The sequence below is a fragment of the Caloenas nicobarica genome, chromosome 7 (genome assembly GCF_036013445.1).
Source record: "Caloenas nicobarica isolate bCalNic1 chromosome 7, bCalNic1.hap1, whole genome shotgun sequence".
In the NCBI taxonomy this organism is placed as follows: domain Eukaryota; kingdom Metazoa; phylum Chordata; class Aves; order Columbiformes; family Columbidae; genus Caloenas; species Caloenas nicobarica.
This window is the reverse complement of record NC_088251.1, coordinates 6,301,515-6,327,205: the sequence shown is the minus strand read 5'-3', so window position 1 is coordinate 6,327,205 and position 25,691 is coordinate 6,301,515. Positions and strand designations below refer to the sequence as shown.

General features: G+C 42.2%; 1 protein-coding gene across 2 annotated transcripts in view; it reads left to right on the top strand.

The window, feature by feature from the left end:
* GRK5 (G protein-coupled receptor kinase 5) overlaps positions 1-25,691 on the top strand; it is a 158,919-nt gene that overhangs the window by 120,741 nt on the left and 12,487 nt on the right. The window contains exons 5-10 of one of the 2 annotated variants that reach the window (XM_065638647.1): positions 12,592-12,692; positions 15,337-15,429; positions 18,505-18,568; positions 19,077-19,217; positions 20,331-20,521; positions 24,968-25,005. In XM_065638647.1, the coding sequence (XP_065494719.1) occupies positions 12,592-12,692; positions 15,337-15,429; positions 18,505-18,568; positions 19,077-19,217; positions 20,331-20,521; positions 24,968-25,005 (628 nt within the window). Of the gene's footprint in view, positions 1-12,591; positions 12,693-15,332; positions 15,430-18,504; positions 18,569-19,076; positions 19,218-20,330; positions 20,522-24,967; positions 25,006-25,691 lie in introns of those variants that run through there. The other variant, XM_065638648.1, reaches the window with a different exon arrangement.

The following is a 25,691-nucleotide window of genomic DNA, read 5'->3' as shown; positions in this document are numbered from 1 at the left end:
AAAATCACAGTGTTGCCTTGATTAGGAGTCGCTTTGCTGTGGTCTCAGACTAAAATGCATTTTCTCACGGTTGGGTCAAGTCCTATTTCCTCATCCTTTACCCACTGTTTATAATACAAATGTTAGTTAACTAAACACTGAGGGGTTTTGTCTCTTGCAGTGGTGCCAAACTGCATGAGAGCCTATGGAATCAGCATGGAGTCTGCTCTGTCCTGGTGATGCTGTCCTAGAACAGGTCCTGGGGCAGTCCTGTGTCCCGTGCTTTAGACTTCAGGAGGGCTGTGTTTGCAATGCAGTTGCCCAAACTGCTTGAAATTTTGGGCTGGACTCATTAACTACACTGGTTTTATGCTAGGCTGTGCTATTAGTTGAAGCCCTGCTTTTCCTTCCTTCTTGTTTTGGAGAGGTTACACTCCGAAGTTCACATGCTTCTTAGCTGTTTGTCATTTGTGGTCGGGAAAACCATTCGGATGATCTGGTCAGTGGGAAAAAGCCTTCTAGCTTCACTGAGTTTGCCAGAACAACTCTGACTTGACCCTTTGGAAAATGGAAACGTGCTTCAGCTAATTGATGTCAACCACACATGTAAACCTGGCTGACATTTGCCTGCTAGGGCAGGGCAGCCCCCCCAGGCTGCTCCGACTCTTCTCAGAGACCAGCCAGGGCATCCGAAAAGGCTGAGGACACTGTGAAAATACAGAGACATCTGCTCAGGGTTATCTGACAACGGGAAGGATGCACTTGCCTGCCCTTGTCTAATGAATATGCTCATTATGGTTTCCTCCTCTTGTTTTCAGGGGGGGTCATCTTTTCCCTATCCCCTCTGCATACCCCTCATCACTTATCCTCAGTTCATATGGATTGCCCAATGGCCAGGGAAGTTAATTCTGAGCTTTTAAGGTTCATTCAGCTTCCCCAGAAATAGCCTCTTCTGCCTGAAAATTTTGCCCACATGGGAAAAAAAGGAATCGGCCTTTTCCGGCTGTCTGAAGCACTGGCTTGCATGGCATCCAGAAATCTGCGGGAGATGGTTTTTGTGCATTTGCGCAGAATGACATTAAAATAGACCTCTGGTGAATCCAGGCTCTTACAGTCCCAACACACACACACTGCAGCCTTGGTTGTCCGGACACAGGGAGATCTGGACAGGAGAGATGAGGTGACTCCTTCTGTCCGCTGACTATACAGGGAGCCCAGGGAGACTTTAAGTGTCTCTGTTTTGGGGTGATTATAGTGCAATGAGGTGAATTCCACACTAGGTGTAGTGCAGAACACATTAAATTACATTGCGTGACATATCCGCACAGGTTTCTGTGCATGATTTCTCAATACGCTTTGAACACCCGACCTCTACGGCCCTTCTACCCACCTGCTGCGACTTGCAGCAGCTTTCCTGGTTGGTTCAGCTCTGGATTTCTGAAGCTAAAATAGTAATGGGTCAACAAATGTCTCTCCGAGCTCAGGGTGCATTGTGCTAAACTTGGAAACTGTATGCTTGATCATAACAAAGGAGAGAATGAAGAGGCTCATGATGAATGTGGAAGTTAAAAATTCCTTATTTCTCATGTGGTTTCCACATAATAGGAAATTAGGACTCTAGAAAAACATCTAGAGACTTCACAGCTGTGTACCATCACAAGGACTGGCCAGGCAAATTCAGATGAGGTGCCCGAGTCTGACACCTTTGGCTGGGATGAGGTAACTATTAATAATAGAAGAATATAACAGAAGAATCACTAAGCAAATAATGTTAGAGTGTGTTATTTTAGCTTGGAACCAGGAATCATAGTATTACCATAAGAAATGTTTTAAATTTAACAGAAAATACATTTATTTGGATTCATTAAAATATCACTAGAAAAATGTAAAAAATAAGAAAGTAAGAATGATTTTAAAATAACCAGCATGTGTAAGTTGTGTAAATGTGGCACTTCAAACTATTAATGTTTAATTTTTTTTTCCCAGTAATGCAACTACACTTAGAAAACTCACTTAACCAGCATGCCAAGCCTCAGCTTGTATGTCAATTTATTATTTTTTGATCAAGCCAGACTCTGACCTGAGTCAAAGATCAAGTGTATAGCAAGTTTATTATGCTGGCACAGATGCTGTTTGTCCAACAAGCAAAGCTGAGGAAGAGTGGAATAGGCCACTGCAAACACTGTGTCATCTCCTACAGTAAATATCTTCCCTCTCGTTTTTTTGCTGATGGCTATTACCGCATGATCGTTAATGGATCGTGTGACACAGGTGATTAGGGAATGCCCTGTTTCCAGCCGTGCCAGGTAGTGATTTCGTTTGCTCTTGTGGGTGTTTCCAGTCTTTCTGTGAGTGGGCCACTGGTTCCTGCCTAATGTTTATTTAATTCACTTCCCAATCATTTTCAAGGCTTTTCCAAACTACCTTTTGGTTTTTCATTTCTTCATTCAAGTGTTTCCTGAGGATTTTGACCGGCTAATGGCCAGAGATGAAGGCAAATTCTGCACAATCCCCACTGCAAGTGATAGTACGACAGCCATTGACTTGAGAGCAGCCTGGATCAGGTCTTCGCACATGAGCTGCCTTCACGCAAAGCAAACGGCTCGTGGACCTCAGTGTGAGGATCGCTTGCAAGGGAAGGGCTACTCGTGTGTACAGGTTTATGTCTCAGAGGAGTGAATTCAAGCAGGGATCTGTTTGTTTTCCTGCAAGAAAGCCATTCAATAACATTGAGGTTGTAAATGAGTGTTTATAGATTTAGGGATTTTTTTTTTTTTTAGTGGAACAAATGACGCTTAGTTTACCAGAGGAAGCCAAGCTATGACTATTGCAACATAAGGTTGCTTGCTAATGTTTAGGTTATCCATCAGTGCGGGAGGACATTAAAAGGTAGAAAGGTTCTGATAAGAGGCTGGACACTGGATGCTATCCAAACCTATTAAGCACATGTGATGAGAGAAAAAAGTCCTTCTGAGAACAGAAGCTTTCGAAATTATCCTGTCATCTTTGTTGCCACTAATGGTGAGAACACTGTTCTTTTCCCCAAATGCTTTATCAAACATCTGGCTGCTGTAGTAATGTACTACAGCAATGGCTCGGTTGGCTTGCTAACAAAAGAGGTTACCTTTTGAACTGGTGGTGCTTCCAAGGATTGTGTGAGTTCCCTAACTTTTGAGTAGCTAAAAAAATCCTGGTTACTATTAATTAGTCTTCTGGTTCATAAGCTGCCCCTGTCATCCTGCTGACAGCTACTGATACTGGTTATTTCATATGTGCTTTCATTCTATAATCTGTGTGCAAAATGCTTTTAAAGCAGAAAAAGGGCAACAAGTAAAACATAATTTCCCTTCCCCTACTTTAAAGTAAGTTTATATAAAACAATTTCAGGTCGCTAGTTTATGAGCACCCCTACACCAATTAACCTGTGTGTCTATAGAAAGGAGGAAAAATTTGTTTCTTTGGTAAAAAGGTCTCTATAAGCAGGTTTCTAAAGAATTATTAAAACAGTATGAGTGGGGAAGGACGAGTGTTTCAAGATATTGGAAAATACCTTGCCAAGGACTTCTCATGAGGCCCAGTTTCTCACTTATTGAAGTCAAAAGCATAGCTTCCATAGTGACCAGTTTAGGTTCTTAATCTAAGCTGTACCAAAAACCCTACAGCTGGTTGGGATTGCAGGGGGTGTTTCGACTTAACTGAAGAGTATAAAGTCTGCAGCTGATTCACTGCACTTGCAAAAGAAGCTGATGAAATGACTAAATTTTGTCTGATGGGACATTTTATTATTTCAAAATTACTTTCTGTGGGGCTTTGAGTGTTTAAAATTTACTCTGGTCACCTGTAGGAGCCAGGAAGAAATACCTCCTCCTTGATCTAGGCAATCTTTTCCTTTGTTGCTCTGAGACTCATGTTGTGATTACATGCCGAAATTTTTCTGAATCAAATAATATAACATTCCAAGGAAACCACGCTTTGGATTGAAGATATTTATGGAGGAAATGTTTTGACTCACAGCATTTGTCTGGCAGTTGCTTGTTTGCCACCATCAGGAACAGAAATGTAGTTTCTAGAAAGGAGCATTTTCCTTTCAGTGGTAGCAGCTACAAAAAGGTCGACTGAGAACAGGAAAAACAGGGTATAGCTAGATAGCAGATCCTATTGCTGATCGACAGGAGAGCCATGAAAAATGCCTCATATTCTTTCCGTGCACTTGTCAGAAAGGAAACCTCAGAGATTGCTGGGTTTCTCCAAGGAAGGGCATAATTCAAGACTACAACTTGTATGCCAGCACCAAAAAGGAAGGGTGATAGAAACCAAAAGAACTTCTCCTTTTCCTACCAGTGAGCTTGCCAAGGCCCAAGAGGCAGCCCAGCAAGTCCGGAGCGAGCAAGTCAGCCTGAAGCAACATCAGATCTACTGCAGTAAATGAGTTCACGAACGGAGGTTGTTAGCATTGCCTGTTGTGATGGATTAGTACAACCTTGCCAGGCAGAAGAACATGTTCAGCTGTTTGCTGAGGGCTCTGTTGTCTTCAGTCATTGTATTTTTCTGTATTCAACATGTTTTGATGGTTTAGTGGAATATGAAGGAAAACAGATTCATCATGACTCCAGATCAGCTTGCAGCTACAAAACAAGCCCCACAGTTGATAGGCCCTGCTGATTTGCTTCATTTAGCTACCAGCAAGTGATCTTGCCCTCAGTACTGAAAATACCATTTGATCAGAGAACAGGATGGGGTTCAATTTTTTTTCCCTGTCACTGACCCACTCTATAATCCTGGGTGAGGTATTTCATGTCTTTGGCCCCTATTCCCACTCCCAGGGCTGGTGTGATCAGTTTTCTTTGGAAGCTTTAGCTCTCATGACATGAGTATGTAGTGCCTGGCATTACACTCTCAGGTATAATGTCTACATGCTGTCGTAACAGATAAATTACTACTAATAACCCAGCTGCTCTCCATGCTCCCCGTCCACCTCACTGCCAGTTCCTACATCTGTCATCTCAAAGCAAATATCCTGGAATTATGAAGCCTTGTGCTTTACTGGTTTGCCTCATACAGACCCAGATGACTTTGTGGTAGGAAAAAAAAATAAAAAGAAAATGCAGAAGTTGATTGCTTAAAATGTTGCAGCTGCCCCTGATGTAGAATTGGCTGTTTACTACATATACAGCTAAAACTGAGCAGACAAGATCAGACATGGGGCAAGCAAAAAGAATGCTCCAACATTTTTGTGCATAACAATAAAAAGCATCAGGAGGCTGCGTGTGCTGTGACGGTGCTGGGGACCATTCCCTCACCAGCTTGAAACACACACCTAAACTGGGCTTCCCAAAATCGGAGTGCCACCGAGACACTCCCTGTCCTCCTCCATTGCTTTCCTCTGCATTTCTCACCATCAGCGCCTTCTCACTTCCCCTCCATCAGTCACCAGCTGCCTGGTCAGTACTTTCCAGGCCTCAGACCGAATCCCAGTGTCATTGGCCTGCCCAAAGCAGGAGGAAGGGGGACATCAGAGTCACCCAAAGCGGCTCCAGACGTCTCCCTGCGGTGGGGCCAGCAGAGCCTGGGCTGACGTGTTCCTGCTCTGAGGGCAGCAGTGCAGACCCCAGCGGAGGCACCACGGGCCAGTTCTTGGGGTGAATCTCTAACCACAAGCATCAGATCAGCCTTGGGGGCACAAAGACGCAGCATTCCATGGTCTGTCTTTTGCATTCCGTTACCTTTCCCCTTTGAAAAAGTGTTACCTGAGCACATAAACTTGACTTTCCCTGGTTTTGCACCTACCAGCAAGACTTGCACTGCACATCTGCCTGTTCTTCCTTTTCCTAGTAGCTGCTCAGATTACAGTCCTGCTTATGAGCATTGACCTCAAAGGACTGAGGACAGTCACCACTGAGAGTCATGCCATTGCTACCTGTCCTGGTAACTGCTCTGCTGCTGCCTGAGCCTTCCCCAAACATCTGGAGAAGGATGTGACTCTGCAAAAGCACCAGCAGGAATGGCATTGCATGTGGCAGATTTCCCACCCCTGCCACAAGCCGTTGCTCTCGTTGCTGGCCTTGGGTCACGGCTGTGTGAGAGCAAAGCAAATGCAGCGACTTAAAAACTGGATGAAGCCAAGATTTCCAGGGTTTTGTGTATGAGCTCTTCTCATCCCACCATGCACCGTCTCACACCGAAGTTCACTTTAGCCTATTTCTTGCATAGTTTTGAGGTCTCTACTAAGTAGCAAGTCTGTGGAGATTTGCAAACAGATTATATGTGGAAAGTTACTGTCAACATCTGAAAATACACATAAGACAGAAGTGCTTGGAACCGCAGGCAGCTCGAGAAAAGTTATGGCTTGAACTTTTGTCCATTGACTGAAACATTTTTAATTGTTTTAAGCTAGTTTGTTGTGGAATGTTTTCATAACCTGAGACATAACATATGCTGCACATTATTTGTTTTATGCAAGTGACTTTTAAAATAACTCATCGCGTTTCAATATGATGGCTGCAAGTCTGAAACTTGCCAGGAAAGCAGTTGTGTTTATGAAAAAAGTTTGCATGAAGTCTATTCATTCTAAAAAATGTGGTATCTTTCCGGTTCATATAATTTTTGTAGTGATGAACAGTCTTGCTTTAAGACACCATGATGACTCACATCCACTGGTTGGTATAAACTGAAAGCCTGTATTTCTAGGTTTCTATTCTTTATTCACTAATTGCAAGCTACAAATGGACTGATTTGAGAAACCTGAGCATCTCTAGCTTTCATTTATCTCAGTGAGACTTCTTTAATTTCAGGCACAGCTGATGATCGACTCTTCCGCAAAACACAACTCTTAACCTCCCTGCTGACTGTTCTGTAAAATATTGTGAGATTGCCACCTAGCTCATGAAGACTTAATCATGCAATGAAACTTTAATATTTCAAGGTTCTTAGATGAAAGGTGCTGTGTAAGGATAAAAAATTACCTCCAGACTAAGGACCTGCCCTGTTTCTTGCAAAGTCAACCTGACCAAAGGCAATGCTATCTCTTTTTCTGATCTGAAGTTCGGGGTTCTACAAGCTATTTCATTTTTTTGTAGGAGACAATGGTGATTGAGACAAGTCTTTCAAGTGGGACTCTTCACTTGCAAAGAAGATACTTCCTCCTTTGCTCACAGCTCCAGGTTTCCTTTGGTGAGCAGTCAGCACACAAACTCCCTTCCTCATCTGTTCTCAGGGCCACGCTGTGGGCCTGTGTTTTACAGAGCCCAGGCTTTTGCAAAATCATCGGTACAAAGGATTGGGAGAGGGCTCAAGAGCCTCTTGCATTGAGGAGAGATCAAATACACTTAGATCATCAACAGATGTCTGTCTGCTCTCGGAGGATTTTCAAACCTCCAAGAACAAATTCCACAATATTCATGTGCCTGTTCTTGTGCTTCCCTGTGTGGAAAACTAGAAAAAAAGGCTTTATATCTAATTAAGTGGATTCCTTCTCATCATTCCCCCAGTGTAGGGCAGAACATGCAGAATAATTGATCCCTGCCCTCTTTATTAAAAACATCTCTACATTAAAAGACCTTTATCATGTTTCACTCTTACTTTTCTAGACTAAACAAATCTAGTTCCTCAACGCTTCCCTTTGGCATTTTTTTCCCAGGCATGTTTCTCAACCCTCCAGCTCTCGTCAGCTCTCCATAGCTTTCTCAAACGGTGATGACCACAACGGGATACATGTCTCTAGCTGGAGTCTCAGCACATCCCTCTCAGTTCCCATTCTTCTTTGGGCACGTTTCCCACAGAAACAGCAACGCTGCACACAATAAACCAACCCTGCACACGCAGGCTCGTCTTGTGTGTGCATCTGCTCTGGGCTGCATCCAGCTATTGGAGATAATCAGAGTCAGTTATACAGAGACACCTGCTACTCACCCCACCCCGGTTTCAGAAGAGCTAACCCAAACTGCCAGGTTCTCAGGAAAACGCTTTTACTTGTTGAAGTTGCAAAGCTCTGCTAGCTGGCTGCCTGCTTTCACTGCCACAGGCTTCAGGGCAACACCTATAGCGCATTACGTCTTGACCAAAGTCATCCATTTGGCAGTTCTGTCTGAAGGAAAACTAGAACAAATAACATGTTTTTACGAACAACCAAGATTATCAGGGGTCTTCCAAATGCTTCCCTTGGTACTGCGGGCATTTCAACTTGTTTTATGAAGAATTTGATTAGCTGATAGATCGACAAAAGGTCGGGTATCCTCCACGTAGTCACGGGGGAAACACCATCAGAGACATGTTGGACGTACCATGGCAAATGAATGAAGATAATTTTATGAGAAGGTTTATTTGTTTGCTGTCCTGTTCAGTGAAGGTCAACAAATACTGTGTCTTGAAGGGCTGAGTGAAGTAGCCTGTAGCAAAACTTACAGAGCTGTCAAAAAAGGAGAGTTTACATCTTAAAGTGTCGTGATGCAACACGATATTCAAAACAACAGATAATGGGGAGTTACACAGCCTGGAAGCGTTCAACTGATCTGAATCGGATTTCACTTGCTTTTGGTACTTTGGGAGAGGAAGGGGGAGAAGCTACATTCAAACTCTCAGCAAATTATTAAAAGTATCTTGCAGGCCCAGAGGCTTAATTGGGAAGGAACAGTGATCTTCAAATTTTTGTGAACATGGACACAACTAACCTTGAACAAGTGCGTGACATCTCAGCTGTTTTCCTGCCATTTATCGAAATGGAAGAGCAGCTGGGAGGATCTCTTTTGTCTTTTAATTTAGAAACAAACAGACAGAATTTGGAAGTGGAGACATTTTTCTTTAACGTGTTAATGGCACTCAGAAATAACTGAATATGCATTTCTTGTTTCCCAGATAATCACTAATGCAATTCCTAGTCGCGTTCTTTTCTTAAAAATTAAACAAGGGGGCATCATAAAACTGAGATGCTGCTTTGCCAGCAAAATATTTATAAGAAGGTTTTCAGTTTGTGGCCATAAATGAGAAGATACAGAAGACGGGAGATTTGGGTTAAAACCTGCTGAAAGTAGTTTGAACTTTTGGACTTCTACTAAACTGTCTGGTCAAAAAGGATAACGTGATTTTGTTGATGGATCAGTTTAAGCACCTTTTGCATTGCCACAGTCTGGGGCCATGAATCTGGTTTCAGTTCCATCAGCTTTACCTTAGTGTTACTCTGTGGACTTGTCATGCATAATTTCTGATTTACATTATTGTGAGATCAAGGATCGCTTTCTTTGCCTTCAGGAAACAGAAAAGCCATTATGGAAAATATAAGACTGTACTTGTTAAAACTACCCAGTGTTTTGCTTTGAATCCAGGAAAATGTAACAGGTTTCTGCAGGTGTTTCCAAAGAGTTAGAAGAGTATTCTTTGTCATGCACTCAGATGTCATGATCTTGATCACGATGTATAACTCTTCCAGCTGCCACAGGACATGTAATATGTTCAAAAAGGTGTCTCTGTTCCCCTGTAAAACCCAAATTTGCTTTTACACCCATTACCCATAATGCAGTGGGAGAACAGTGTTAATGACCATTTCGTCAAGGCTGCAGAAATCTTTTGCACCTCTCCAGGGAAAAAGCAACTTTTTCTTCCATAAGTGGCCAAAGTGTCACCTTTGGAAGATTTCGCTCTTGAGATCCAAATGCTTTCTTGCACTCGTAACCTGCACTACCTAATTGTTCACCAGGGGAGCAAAAGTAGGTTGGTGGGTTGGGTTTTGGCTTGTAATTGTTTCTGACTTTGTTTGAACAGTCGGAGGCTGTAAGTGTGCGCAGTACTCAAACAGGGGAAATGGCAGTCGCGGGTATTTAATAGAAACAGTGGGAGCTATGAAATCTCGAGGAAAATCTCAGGAAAGATCACACAATGGTTCCCTAGACCGGTCCGCAGAGCTGGAAAGTGTTGGGTATGTTCCTCCCATACATGTGGTGCATCTGCTCTGCCCTGAACTCTATCAAGGGCTGCATAATGACACAAAATGTTTTGCTGGTCCTACAAAACCTTTGGAAATGATCAGCCTGTGAAAACAAGTGGGGTTTTTGTTATAGAAGGTGAAGTGGCCTAGTAAAATATTTGCAATACACTGTAAGGCTTTAGTCCATGTACAGAATGTCCGTGTATTTATGTCTTTACCTACCTTGATATTGTTAGCTTGCTCGCAATTTGTCCAGAAGAACAAAGATTCAAAGGTCAGCAATGAGTGGTTTTGAAAACCTAAGTGGTGACCATATCTCCCACAAACTTAAAGAGAGGAATCACAGTTCATGCCATTTCTAAATACTTCCCACATTGTCTTACAGTTTCTTTTGCTCATTCTTCTCCCCTTTCCCTATAAGAATTCTGTTTCTTCTTTATTAAAAAGTTTTAGCTGATGCTTACAATTTATTTTTAGATGTACTTTGATCCCAGACAAAATTTAATGGAATTATTACTATAATAATGCATCATGTGCATGATCTGAATTCAACACTAATCTCAAGGCATCTTACCTCTCATTGGTGTTACTTGGTGTGAGCAAGAATCAGGTCACTTGGTCTAAATGCCTAATTATGGGGTTTAGAACTTAGCTTTTGGATCCCAATTTTGGCCTATAAATGTTGAACAGATCCTAGATTTATTCGGTTAGAAGCCCTAGTATGAATTTTACTTACGTGCAGCTCCATTCACATCAGAATAGACTCTCCTGATTCACAGCAGTACAGAGACCATGGAGTTCAGTGGTGTTTCTATACCCTGTAAATCAGAGAAGTTCAAGATAAGCAGGTCTCAGAGCAGCAGACTCTCGCAGCCACATGCAAGCTTTGGGTTGCCAATGGGCTCGTGTAGCACACCGCACTGAGTATGCAACATATAAACGTACAGGCAATAATTCATATGATTCAACCGAAATACTGCTAATCGTAAGGCTTTGGTTCTTATCCGAATATTCCTTTAAAAGTTTTGTTGTTTAATTGGGTTTGGTTTTGCCTTTTTTTTTCTCTCCCCTCCTTTTTTTTTAGACTTGTTCTACAGTTCTTGGTTCCTGTCAAAATCAGTGGCCAATCGAGTTGAGAAAATCTGGCTTTGCCTCACTTTCTTCATCTTTTAGATGATAATGTGGAGGCTCATCTAGCTCCCAAGAAACTGATACTTCTTAATTATTAGCAATATACTCTGTCTGTAATTAAACGTGGGTGTTCCCTAGATATCTTTTGCTGAGGATATGGAGGAATATATGGAGGAAATAAGGAAATATTTCAGTGAGGTCAAAGATATCCAGCACATTGTCTGTCAGGGCTGAATTGTGAGACTGCGTTACGAAGTGTGCACAGACAGTTCCATAAACCATGTTCCTATTTAAAAACATTCAAGCAGAACAAACTTACTTTTTCATATCACAACCAGGATCACATTCACATTTCAGCAGTGGGAAGGAAAAGATAAAAGACTTAATTTCAGCTTCCCCATGCTGGAGATTTTCTCTGGCTCCACCTCTGCCCCCTCCTCTGTCCTCATCCCCAGTGGTTTTGGACTCTGCCTGCAATGCACGTCCGTGCTTGCCAAGACATCCCCAGCGAAGGGGGAGTTAATGGGAACATCTGGCCAGGAATGAGTGATGATGCTCTGTGACCCACCCACTCAGCACATCTGGTGGTCGTGGCCGTGGATGAGGAACCTCACCGAGTGTTAAGGATTCTGCAAGGAAAGAGGATTTTGTCATCTATGGCTGGATTTATTGAAAATACCCAAATCCGATTGGTTATATAAAGAGGCTTTCATGTCCATGGGAGAAAACTCTAGAAATAGGTGCGCATACACACACGCATATACACTTTTTAATGTAATTGCATTGTACTGCCTATGAGTAAGAATGTGGACTGCCTAAAAACTGTCTTTATAGATAATTAGTCCCAAAGGTCCTAAACTGGTTAACCATCAGGGCATATTGCAAAAGACCTCTCTTTGGTAAGGGCTCTTTGAAGGGGCTGAATGTACATTATCTCCAAAGGGTGGAGAGGATGAAAAGAGTCTATGTGCTTGGTTGGCAGAGTTCCTTTTCAAAACAATTATTTTAAAACTGCTGGATTATTTTTGTCCTTCTAATGATGAATTAAAGTGTCCAGACACATCTTCTTATATTATTTATGTATACATCAATAAATACCAATGCTCTGCTTTTGTTTTCCTTTGCTGGTTTAAAAACAAAAAAAAAAAAGGATTTTTCAGACAGCAGAATGAATCATCAATGAAGTAAAAACACTGGGCAAATTCTCTTTTGTTTAAGAGAATGGCCTGTACACAGTTCAGGCCAGCACATTTTTCATGGGATGCAAGGGAGCAGTTCAAAGAATTGGCAAGGAGCGGGTCCTGCATATTCATGAGGCTGGGCAAGGAGGTGAAGGTACAGGAGAAGGCAAAAAAGCGATGTGAGGAGAGAGTGGAATGTGGAGCGAGTTACCACAGTATCCTATTTTACTGCTGTTTGACGTAAAGCTCCTTTGCTTTTACACAACCGCTGGAATTGAATGGAAGCAGCTCAGGGCATAAATAATGAATGTGTCTTTTACACGTTGAGAGAGGAGAATCTGCACCTCGTCACAGAGATAACGTGCCCCTCTCTTCTCTCCCCAGTCTCCAGCCTTCGTTCCTGAAGTCAGTCAAGATCTTATCCGACAGACAGAGGAGAAACTCGAAAACAGCCCCTGCAAAGAGCTATTTTCTCTCTGTACAAAGTAAGTATAACTCAATACCCAAAGATCGCAGGGTTGCAGTCAGCAGCTTGTAAGGAATGTGTCAGGTAAAGAGAGACATTCCCATTTGAACCTGAAGCATGTATCTTCGGTTTCTGTTCGTAGTCCTAGAGGCATCGCTGACAAGCAGTGAAGTCATTTCATCTGAACAAAATATAATAAATATTTCCATGTCATTATATACACTACACATAGGCACTTAGTGTTTCAGGTATTTGACAGAGTGTTCTAGCCAAGTAAACCAGCCATGGATTTCATGCTGTGTGAAAAGAGCTACAATGATAATGTATCCAAAGAAAACATCTCTGTTTCAAAGTGAATAAAAATTAAGTGGCTATACAGTCCATTTAGACAGAGGAATGTGCAAACTTGCTCTGCATGGCTTTTCCAGAAAATCTTCACCAGGAGAATGGGGCTTTTTAAAACGCTTTCTGTCTGTGGCGATCAAACAAACGTGCATTATTTCATCCTTTGTCTGGGAAAAGGCTTATCAGTTTTTGTAGCAGCGAGGCGATTTGTACTGTTATGCACTAAAGCTCCAGGTATGCAATCTGCATTTGCAAACACTGACCCGAGTACGTTCATGCCAGTAGATCATAAACCAATAAAAATATGAAAAGGAGGGATCATCACAAGCCGCCCCATGTGGTTTCTGGCCGAATGCTGTTTGTTTTCCCTGGATGATGTAATGGGGATTTGTAAAATTCACTCTGCTGTCATTCATTGTTTTGACTCATTTCATTGACCTTTTCTGTTTTCAGTTATTCTTTGCGTTGGTCGGAGATGTGGGTTATTTCTGGCCTTCTCTTATAGCATAACCAGTTTCCTTGCATTGGCCGGGTGTCATGTAGAGATGCTCGTATAACTCACACCAGTTGTGTGCCAGTCCCAGGGACAAAGGCAGAGCTGTGCTCGACACAAACCCCCCTGATGCCTGTTTCCAGTTCTCAAATCGGTTTGAAAGCTGACAGTTCCCTCTAAAATGCACTTTTTTGTTGCCAAAGAGAGGAACTAAAAAGCAAACAAGTGGTGAAAGGCAGCTATTTTTCTTTAAAAGACGTGCAGCTTTTAATTAATTGAATGGAATAAGCGAGTGTTGGACACCACTTAATTCAGGCTCGTATTCACCGGCAGCCATTCCTTCGTCTCAGCTGAAACACATAAATGAGCCAGGTTTGAGACCTTGTTAATAAATATACTGATCATTTCACATGGACTGAAATGGGGTCAAAAGGAAGTTTTAAGAACCCGCTGTTGGTATTTACTAAAGGTACTGAATAATGTTAATTTTGGAAGAGTTCACAGTCAGACCAAGAAAGGGAGGCATACATACAAATATGAAGCTTGCCATCCTGTAGGAGCAGGAAGAGGGATGAGTTTCAGACAGGTCCTCATAGATAAGATCAGTCTGCGGGAGAAATGCGTGTATAACTGTAACTTTGGCTTTGGCTTTTAATATTTTGTCTGTCTTCTGCGTCCCTCCAATTTCCCCTATAATTTTGGCTTGGAATTTGGACATGTGTTAAAGCTCGTTAAGACTTACTTTTTATTTTATTTTGTAAGTTTGAATCCACTTAGGGGAAACCGTGTGATCTGTGTCCAATCAAAGCTAACGAAGACAACAACAGTTTGACTTCTGAATACTGAATATGTGCAATTATCTGCCTGTTCCAAAGTGATGGTGCAAGAATTATAAAAAAAAATAAAAATCAAACAGCTGAGAAATTCCAAAAACTTATTGAGTAGTAGCTCATGAACAGGGAGGAGCTAAACTGGGAAAACACATTATTGTGGTGAATTGTTTGCTCAGGACTAGCTAGAACTGCCCCAGGATAAGACCTAGAACCCTTGGTCTTCCTTATGGGATGTCTGTTGGTCTCTGGCTGCTTGTTGCCTGTCACAAGCAACATGCTTATTTCTCTCATTTGCAGACTGGCCTTTTTATTTCTTTATCCCTTTGATTATGCAAAAGACTTTGCATCAACTGCATGAGCCCTAAAATTCTTTTCTTGGTCCAGAAAAAAATCTGCATCCCTGTTCAGACTTACTTTCCTCTGTTTTACTCTACAAAGTACATAGCTGTTAGGAAAAGCCCTTTGACTTTGATCACAGTTATTCCTTCTTCTGTATAGCAGGAATTGAAATTGACTTTTTTTTTTTTTCTCAAAATAACACCTGTGATGGTCCCTCTTTCACAGAAATGGGCTTCAGCCAGAAATTTTCAATCCAGATATAAACATCCCTCAAAGTTAAGGCTCTCAGTTCCTGAGGGTGTTGTGTTAAGCCAGTCTTAATTTACTAACAGAAACAAAGATATTTGTTGTCCAGTGACTAACAGCCTTTGTAAAAGTCCATTGAAGCCAGTGGGAGACGCCCTGTTAATTTGCAGCAAGCGTAACAAGTACATATTACTATTCAGCTTGTATAAGGCCTCCTGTTATGAAATCCATCAAGCATATTACTTTGTTCCTAGACTGAAACTGTGAGTAAAATAAAGTACAAAATAAAGCAGAGGTAAATTGATCCTACCATAGAAGAAGGCTGGATTTTCTCCTCCAGTTGTGCTTCTCTTTTGTTCCAAGTTCAGGATTATAAAATACTTATATATCCTTTTCATCTGAGATAGATCTGTCCTTGACCACCTCAGTGGGGAACCATTCCAAGAATACCTAAACAGCATGTACTTCGACAGGTTTCTCCAGTGGAAGTGGTTGGAAAGGTAAGCGTCACATTTTTTTTTATTACAAATGAGTACAAAAGGTTTATTTTCACTTTCCATGCAAAGCCTTTAGAAGATGGTCAAAATCTGACAGCTGGGATAGTACATTTGCTCCGTGTGCCTTCAAGAGAAAGACAGTTTGGCCTTTCTACAGCGTTGCTGTACCTCATCCTACTGTTTGCCATTTATGGCCCTTTCTGTGCAGCAATTCTCTCCCTCTTTTCACTGTTCTCCTTCAAGAAGGTCCATTAAGACTCATTCCCCATTTCCCTGAGCTGTACTCAAAGGAAGCTCTCCCAGAGAGCTCCAGGAAAGCTTTCCTAATTTCAGCATTTGTTTGTGTTTGTTGTTAGAAGGTTCAAGAAGAGGTAACAGCTTTAGCCACAGGAAGATGGTATATAGAAAAGTCATGGTTATGTTGGCATTAGACTCAACTTAACCATGAATGGAGTCTCCAGCTGTGACCATCCAACGAGCGTGACTGGGTCTGGGATATGTATAGTTCTCCTTCATCCTCCGTGAATGTGCTTACATCCATAAATACGCTCCAGCCACTCCCTTCTCTCTTAGGGACACCGCACTGCTGAAGGTGACATGCTCCAGCAAGCAGCTTGCACAACTTTTTTGCACAGTATGCCCGTGCACGGCAAGTGAATAAAGACAGACCTACTGCCTATTAAAAAAATAGGAATTCAAGTCTCCTGCAGTCTGAGAAACATCTGTGGCCAATTTCATTGTATGCCCTGTCACAACAAGCTACTCATGACACAGCTTGAAGGACACATTCCAATTTTTTATAACCTACCCTTGTGCATCTAGAATGCTAAACATAAGATATAGGTGCAGTCTCTGGTTTGTGCATTTGCAAACACTGTGCCCAAGCAAGACTGAAACATGCTGCTTGCTAGAGAAGTAAAGAATAAAACAGAAATCCACCCCAAAATACCAGGGAGACAGTTCTGGCTTCTAAAGCTCAAGTGTTGGGCTGTTTAATGGTATGAGGTTCATTAGGTATGATTAAAATACACTCAGCACTTTCAGTTGTCTTTCTGTTTAGTCAAGCTCTGAATATGGCAACTTTTTTGTCTGGACCGGTTATTAGAATTACTGAATCACTGTAAACAGACAAAAATGTGGCATATAAGTCCTCACGCCATATTTATTTGCTATACATCTCTGAACATATTTAATAACCAGGCAGCCTTAGTGGGTAGTAATTTGCAAGGAAAGGGGCCTTTGCCTTCTCCTTGTCGGTGCAGGTTGTAGCAGACGTACACTGCTGGGTAACAGTGACCTTGGGTTGAGAGAAGCCCCGGGTTCCACAAATGGAATTAATTACGGCAGATGAGTTAGGGCCAGCTCCATGAGCGGTGCGCATCAGCGTGGTGCCTTGAGATCAAAGGAGCTGTGCCAGCTCCTCTCCCTGGAAAGCTGCAGAGAGGGAGGGGAGGCGGTGGGCAGAGCCGTTCCATGCCAAGACATGCTCCACATGCCATCTTGACTGAATCCAGCATTTACTCTTCCATTTCAATTTTAAAAAAAACCAGAACACCAACATTATATGATTCATCTCCAGCCAGGCTATTTCCTATCTGTTTTCACATTTGGGATAAGGCATTTTCTGAAATGCTTTGAGGATTTTTTCCTTCCCTCTCCCCAACAAATGTGACAAGCTATTGGACATGCCTGGCTCAAGATGCTGGGAGAACCGTTTTTAGGATTAACAAGGAGATGTTAGTAGCACAGAGTGATCAATAGCTCCTTCTGACAGCCTGCTGGGTCCAACAGAGGAGACATACAGTCCATTTATTCCAGGGAAATTGCTGAGCAAGCCGTTACCACTGCTAATTGTTGCTTTTAAACCCAATAGCCTTTGCAGTATCCTTGCAGAAGCCTGAAAAGAGCATCTTTTCCTCTCCTAGTTTTGGCCTTCTGCGTATTTTTTCTCTCCCCACTTTTAAAAACAATAATGAACATAAATGAAACGATTCAGTTTAACATTTATTCCTTATTGTCATCAACCTCATCATCACTGTTGTGGGAACAGCCACATTCTTGTGCTCCCTCTGCCAGCTGGCTGCCCGCCAGGGGAAAACGAAAGCTGGTAGGAGTATTCATATCAGCTGCTAATGTAATCGTAAAACTTTGGGGATGGAGCAGTGGATGCAAAATTGGATCTCTCTGAATCTAGAGTTATTCTTCTGTCACCTTACAAAACTTCTGTGGTAAAAAGGTCTAAGTTATGTGTAGGGCTGGAGCCATTTTGGTAGAGCAGAATTTTGTGGGAATCCTTGCGAGATCATGTAGTGATCATGTCTAGTGATTGTTAGGGAGCACTCTGCCCTCATAAAGCAAGACTTATGGAACCCTAAATTTGGCCCTTAAAAGGAAAGAGATGCTTTTCCTCCCTTCTTGCCCGCGATGCTCTCGCAGGTCCCGTCGGTCCCCTCGGCAGGGCCGGACGGGCTTGGAGCTCATCCTGCTCTCCCCTCCTGCCAATAGCACCTAAACCTGCCTCTCCGGTACCCAGGATTGCTTCTTTCCTCCTTTCACATCAGATTCCTGTTTTCTTTAAGGTCAAGACACCAGAAATATTTTCTTCTGAATTGGATTTTGAATCTCTTTTTCTCATCTTGAACACCAAGCAAAGCAATAAAGTGTTAGCCCAGCACTATTCTTAAAAAATTCCTGTCTATTATGAGAATAAATATCTCGTGGGAAGCTCTCAGGCCTCCTCTTTGCTTACAAAAGCCAAAGCTGTATAATGGAGATTCGGAACCCTCCTCGGTCCTAAGATGCTAGCAGAAATTATACTGATGACTCACTAATGTGTTGTATTTTATTACAGCTTAATATGTTGGAATTGAAAAGTTCAAGCCATACATAGTATTGAAGTAATGTAATTACGTAATTATATATTATATAATATAATATGATTACCTTGAAATAATGTGATTATATAATATTTATCTATTTTGCTTTTCAAAAGTGTGCTCTGAAATAAATAAATCACAGAGAGTGCATTAAATGTAGTGTGTCTCTTTTTTTTTTTCCCTTTATTTCCTCTTCTTCCAGGCAACCAGTAACAAAAAACACGTTTCGGCAGTACAGGGTACTAGGGAAAGGCGGTTTTGGGGAGGTGAGTAATTCTGAAAGTTTCTGTTAAGAGTGTTTCTGACTTCTCAGGCACTGCAGGTTACAGGAGCCTGGTGCGACAGAGGCTGATTTTCATTAATTGCTGACAGTTCTGCTTAAACTCTCATGACACTGTAATCTCGAAAGAACACTTTTGAGAATTATTTTGTATTTGACTGTTGCATTCACAGTGGAATTAGGGTCACACCCTTACTTGTATTTTACTGATGGCTCGAGGTCAAAGGAGGTGCAGACAGGCTGTAGCGGAGCAGATTACAATCTGCACAGACAAAAGGAGGTGGGATAGGAAGCGGGCGTAGGAAAGTGAAATAATTAAACCAATATTACACAGCAGATTTGGAAACAGTAGTCGGTTCCCCAGCTCTCCTTGCCTGGGCCGCCGTCTCTAACCTTAAAAGGACTAAATCAGATCAGATCACGAGGAGTAAAGTGCAGCGCAGGCACAGTGTTTGCTTCGACTTAACACAGCAATTGTTCTCTTTCATTCGCAGGTCTGCGCTTGCCAAGTCCGGGCGACGGGGAAGATGTACGCCTGCAAGAGACTAGAGAAGAAGAGAATAAAAAAGAGGAAAGGCGAATCCATGGCACTAAATGAAAAGCAGATTTTAGAAAAAGTCAATAGTCAGTTCGTAGTGAGTATTGGACTCCTGAACGCCCAGCTCCCGGCTCACTTGCTGAGCGCTGTCTCATGTTGAATCTGATGTCTCTTCCAACTCCTGCTACGGGAAAGGTGCCAGGAGCTGTCTCCCTTCACTTTGCACCTTATTCCTGATCCATGCACCTTTGCTGAGTCTCATTTTAGTCTCTGGTCTGTGAGAAATGCACCAACCAAGGTGTCTGTTCCTACCATGGGCACATGATGCATTTTGCAGCTTTGACTTGCATCAAGGCTGCATCAGGCTGAGCTATTTTTATCCAGTGTTATTACCTGAATTCCCAGTATCTGGGAGAGAGGAGCTTGGAGGAGACTGAAGGAGAATCAAACCAAATAGATCAGAAGAGATTGGCTAGTAGAAGCATCTAGCCAGTGACATGGAGCTGGTCTGCCTGATGTAGCATTTTCCTGAGTCGTGTCAGCTCTTGTGTCTCTTAAAATACTTGCCTTAGATCCAAAAAAAAAAAAAAAAGGTGTTATCTCAGCATCTGTCATGTTCTTAATACTTATTTTAGGAAACACTGTGAATACAACAGATGCAAGATGTTTATTTACCTCTGGCAGAAACAGAGCTGATGGCACATATTTAAAAGTGATGGGGAGCTTTTGGCTTGTCTGATGGTTCCTGGGGCACCCACCAGAGCCTCGCGGGGTGATGCTGACCATGTGGTGATGGTCTGTTCGACCACCACAGGACTGGGCTCTCTGGGCCTTCATGGGAACCTACTGAGATGATAGTTTTTTGACAGCTATCCAGCAAAACAGTGCAGCAGGATGTGTAGAGTCCCTTGATTATTAAGATTTCTCTTACATGGAAAAGTATGCCTGGAATTAGTATGTTTGTCGAGCCTGTGATGCTATCTGAGCATTAACCTTGGGGGTTTCTGATGATGAATAGGCTGGATTCAACAAATTTATCTATAAAATCCTAACATCTGATTTTTCTGTACTTTTAAAATGTATATTTCCTACTGTAGGAAGGCTCATAACAAATTCAGTCAATGTATTTTTTTTTCCTTTTCTGGAGAAAATCTATAATGAAAAGTTAGTGCTTTCTTCTGTCACAACTATGCTACAAATGTTTTTCTAGGTCAATTTAGCCTATGCCTATGAAACAAAGGATGCACTGTGCTTAGTTCTGACCATAATGAATGGAGGCGACCTGAAGTTTCATATCTACAACATGGGAAACCCAGGCTTTGAGGAGGAAAGAGCTTTGTTTTATGCAGCAGAGATTCTTTGTGGCTTAGAGGACCTACACAGAGAAAATACTGTGTACAGGTAAGCACTCTGTAGAGTCTTAGGACATCTTTTCTGGGTAGAAAAGAATTGCCTGCATCCTTCGTACTCGCTGTGATGCTGTACAGCTTAGATGCCTCAGCGCTTTGGCTGAAATTTCACAGAGCCCCGTACAAGTACGGTATGGTTCAGTAATAATGGAAGGAAGCAGTTGCTTCCCTAAATACATCCTGTCTCAGTTATACAGAACTAACATAAAGCTCCCCAAACCCCACCTCAGCATGCACTGGGTGACATAAGAAAATTATAGAAGTCCCTTCAAGGGGTTTCGTTAAGGAATCTTGTTTCTAGTTGGTATGACATGGAGATCATTCTGTTTAAGCCTCTATTTTAATTAGTTAGATGATATTGCGTTAGGGGCTGCGGCATGTCAGATGTAGAGAAAATCATCTCTCCTATCCCAGAAGGAGCACAATTAGCGCGAGAGGGTGTTTGAGACACAGGGCACGGATTTACGCCGTAGGACACGGATTAGTTCAATGAGCTGGACTGGATCGTGCTGGTGGCCGTAGCGTGCCAGCCATGGCAGGAGGCACATCCATGGCCATGGGATGGAGGTGTCCTGCTGGATGTCCCACCCACCGCTGCCCAGCTGGCAGCCGGCTTCGAGAAGGACAAATTTCAAGTTCTCAGCTTCCAGTCTGGCTTACAGCTCTATACAAGCAATTTTCCAGGACGTCATAGGGTTTACTTGCTGGATAAGCAGTGCGATTGCAGACAGAGTTCTTGTGACTCCATGAAGATTTATTTTCTTTAATCAAGGACCAATGTAGTTGTAAACAACACTTAATGTTTGTCTTCGTCATCCCAGCTTGTGAAATCATTATTGCTGGCATTCACAGCAGAAGTCGTCTTGTAAATTGATGAAAGAACTTCCAAGGACAATGATTAATAGACAATAATGTGTTATTGTTAAAAACTAATCCACGCTTTAAATCATTGGATATGCCCATGTATAATAAGCGTTATGCATATGCTTGTATACGTAGAAATGACAATATTGTTGTTCCTTGGAGGAGATCTCTAGCAAGCTGCTGCTTGGTTGCCTCCCTGTGACTCAGATGTTGCTCGCTGGCAGGAGGGCAGACAGATAACATGCTGCTTTAGCTGGTGCCAGCCCAAGAAGGAGGTTTTTTTTTTCCCCAAAGAACAAAATGGAATTAAGTATTTAATGTCAATTGAAAAATCAAATAATGAATTATGTGTCTGGCTTCCCTTTTCTTTAAAAAACATCCTACCATATTGAAAAAAGTTTTAAGAGGTATTATAGGGTTTCTTTAAAAAGTACTAGGTCACAAGTTTACTTCATTGATGAAAATGACTGGTACATTCATAACATGGCTGGTAAAATGCCATACTATGCCACTTTCTAATAAAACAAATCAGATCTGGCCACCTACACCAGCATATGGCTCTGAGAAAAATGGCATCCTGCTTCCTTTAGCAGTTGTTTCACGTGACTCTTAAAAGAGCTGCTAATTTGCACCTCAAATGGCAAATTCTCTTTGGTGATGAATGATATTATATTCTTCTAGGTGACATTTTCTAGCAGTATTTTCGGAGCATCTGCAGAGACCCCAAATTTGTAATAATGCAGCGTGTTTTGGGACCTGTGAGAAGTGCTATCTAGGTCAATAAAATATAGCAGCTAAATGCTACCACTTTTTCAAGGTGAATAATTCATCTCAAAACACTTATTCCTCAGACTTAATTTAATTTTCTATGAACAAAATGCTTCTGAGTAAAACACAGCATCAGAAAACACATCCCCATCTCATGGGCTGGTGACGCACGCTGTGGACGTGCCCCAAGAGAACAACCGGGCCAGGTTTCAGGCTCAGAATCAGTTTTATCTAATTCAGAATTCCCTTGCCAAACATGGTGCTTACATTACATTTCTCAACTGCGTTGTGTTAGTAAATGTCAACGGGTCAGTTGTTCGTGGAAAGCAAACATAAAAAGCCGCTGGTTCTCCTTAAGTTCTTTATATATATATATATTTGCTTATTTTTTTATATATTATATATATAAACTGTTTATATATATAATTTAGCCATGCCTGGAAGCTCCAGTCAGCATCAAGATCACATTGTCCTAGGCGTTACACAAATATACAGCAAAGCCTTGTCCACCATGGTTAATTTAGTTGTTGATGCTGTCCTGTACAGCCAAACAATGTGCCATCGCCTTTCTAGCATGGGCGCAGTGCCAGCAGTTTATGTTTCAGAATATTTAGGCAAGGCTAGTTTACATATGGGAAGCTGTACTATTGGGAAGTATCATTACATGTAATTGTGACCACCAGGGAGTTTTATTTCTCCTACACATTTCAGTACAAAAATCATATTCCTCCCTGGCACTTGGAAGTGTTGGCCACACAAAGGAATCCAGCCTTGATCCTAAGGAACGAGAAATCTGAAAACAGAAATGACAAGTGATGCCTGGGGTGAAGGAAAGCTGGCTCTGATTGCCCCAAATCGCAGAGGACTGTAAGGACCAAACTGCTGTTCTCAAGAGTCCTCGTGGACTCTCTCATTTTCTCATTCAAAGACTGTATTTCCAAACTTGCACACAGGATTCTTGTCATTTAGCCACAGTTACAGCTTTAAGTGGGACTAATAAATGCTGGAGCGGAAGATGAAGTAATAATGAAGTCTGAGTTCTTCATGGAAATAGTTCTTAACGGATCCGGAATAAATTTTTTAAAATAAATAGGAAATGCTCTCGACCGTGTTGCTCCAGCATTGGAAACCTTCTGCCAATAGACAGGGAAAGCCCACAGTGGTATGTTAAACAAAATCACGGCTTCTCCTCAGCATTTGGCTACACTTCACATATTTCAGTATTGTTTATTTGAAAAGTAGTCGTGGTTCCACCGGGCACCTGGTGGAGTTTATCTTGAGAGGTCAAGAGGGTCTGAAGCAAGCAAGAAGAGGAGATTGGTCACAGTGCTCTATGTTCTTGCTTGAAATAATAAATAAAAACGAGACTAGTTTTGGCATTTTAATCCCAGCATTGTCAAAACTATAAAGTACCCCTCTCCATTCAGAGGAAAATTCACGACACTGACATGGTACAGTTGAAACGCAGGGCGGGCTCCTGCACAGACTTTCTGCAATGCCCTGGTCTCCTGGTATGAGGGTTTCTCTTGTTCTCCCCCTTCTCTCTGCTCTTTGAAAAGAAATATCTCTTGCTGGGAAGCTAACAGAACCAAGCTGGTTCACAAATGCAAGGAGGCCTTTAACAAAAGAGGAGGCCAAGCACTTCTTGGAGTTGCACCAGGCTAAACGTTGCATTTCAGCAGGAGTCGATCAGATAAAATTCAGGGGATGATGTGAGTTGCAGCAATACCTCACCCAGCTGTGCTGGTACATTTTTTGCGCTCGGGAGCCAGCAGAGCCCACTCTCATTGCACAGCCCTTCTGGGACGCTCCCTGCCCAGCACGTCCCCATCGCTCTGACACCTCCAGGTCCCATCCCATGAAGGTTGGCTTCATTCCCGCGCTGCGGAGGACAGGACAGAGTCCACCTGGCTCCCACCCCAACACGACCCACCCACCGCATCCAGGAACGGCAGCGGCAAAGTCGTGCTCAGCTCCCAGGTTTGGGAAGTGGCCTCGGTGGAGCGTGGCTGGTCTAGAAACAGCAGCTGGAGGAGGAGGTTTGGTGCAGAGAAACCTTTCAGAAGAATGACCCACCAAGGCTCTGCTAAATATATGAAAACTGAGATTATTTTTTCCAGAAGTTTATAACTTGGCCCGATTTGGGAATTTTTTTTTTTTCACAGGAGCGCAAAAGGCACATCTTTGACATCAGAGTGACCACCTTGCCAATTTTCATGGCATTGCTCCAAACCACATAGGCACTAGACTTCCAGAAATGTTTGTAAGAAAAATTTAAATCTGGGCACAGCATTCCCCCCTCTACTCCTCGTTTTCCAAACTAGCCGAAACTCTTACACATGTACACAAGTGCATGTACACACATTCACATATTTGGCCTGAGTCAGATGCCAGACATAGAAAATTTAAGCCCAGCAGATTGCTATTTCCATTTTCATGTGCAAACAAAATATTTAAAAATTTTGAATATTTTTCTTTTTAACAAAAATTTTATAACAGAAAATGTTACAGAGATTTAACAACACACAGGGCTTACAGGACTAGATGGATGAGTCCATTATAGAGTGGATTAGGAACTAAAAGCTTGGCTTAGTGAAAAAATGTAACTCCAGTTTAGAAAAAGACATATGGTTTCAGTCTATCTGTGAAGTGAGTTGTAGAAAGTTGTATTGGTTTCATCAGTTCCTTGCTGTTCGAGTTGACACTCAACTGGTTTAGTACTAGTAATAAATGCATTCACACACTGTAGTATGGTTATGTTATCAAAACCAGCTTCATACAAATAACCGCTATCTTTCATTTTCAGAGATTTGAAGCCAGAAAATATCCTGCTAGATGATTATGGTAAGTCTCAGAGGTTTACAGAAATGCTTTCACAGTAAAGTAGATTAAGTTAGTTTTAGGATATGTATTGCACAAAGACAAATAATGCTCGGAAGTGACTAAGAGGCTCAGCAGACACTAATACTCCTGTCTTGGGGTGGGTGAAGTGCTGGAGCTCACCACATGGATGGAACGAAGCAGCTGTGCTGCTCAGCAGGGTCTGCTCTGGAGATACGGCAGTTTCTGCCTTTTTTCATTGTTTTTCCATCCGTATTGTTGCAAGGCTGACACAACACAAAGGAAGTTGTGATTTCTGAATCTGTGCTTCCCGCTCCATTTTCAAAAGTACGTTCATCCTTTGCTGAGCCAACTCTCATTCTACGAAAACCCGGGTGCCCATTTGTTGCTGAAGGCTGCGATAATCGAATCTCACGCTGACTTACAGACCAGACGTAGCCCCTTCAGCCATCAGAGAGTTACAGAATTATGTCAGCCCATCCATCCCCTGTCATCAGTTCAAGATACTTCCCTACAGCATGCTTCTCATTGCCTTTTTTAGTTGGTTTTAAAATATCTAACACAATCCACTCTAGTCTGTAGCCTTACCGTTAAAATTAATTTCACTGCATTGTAATGCCCTTAATAATTCCTCTTTTTCTTATCAATGAAACTGCTCCGATTCAGCAGTTCAGTACATTCATTTCTTA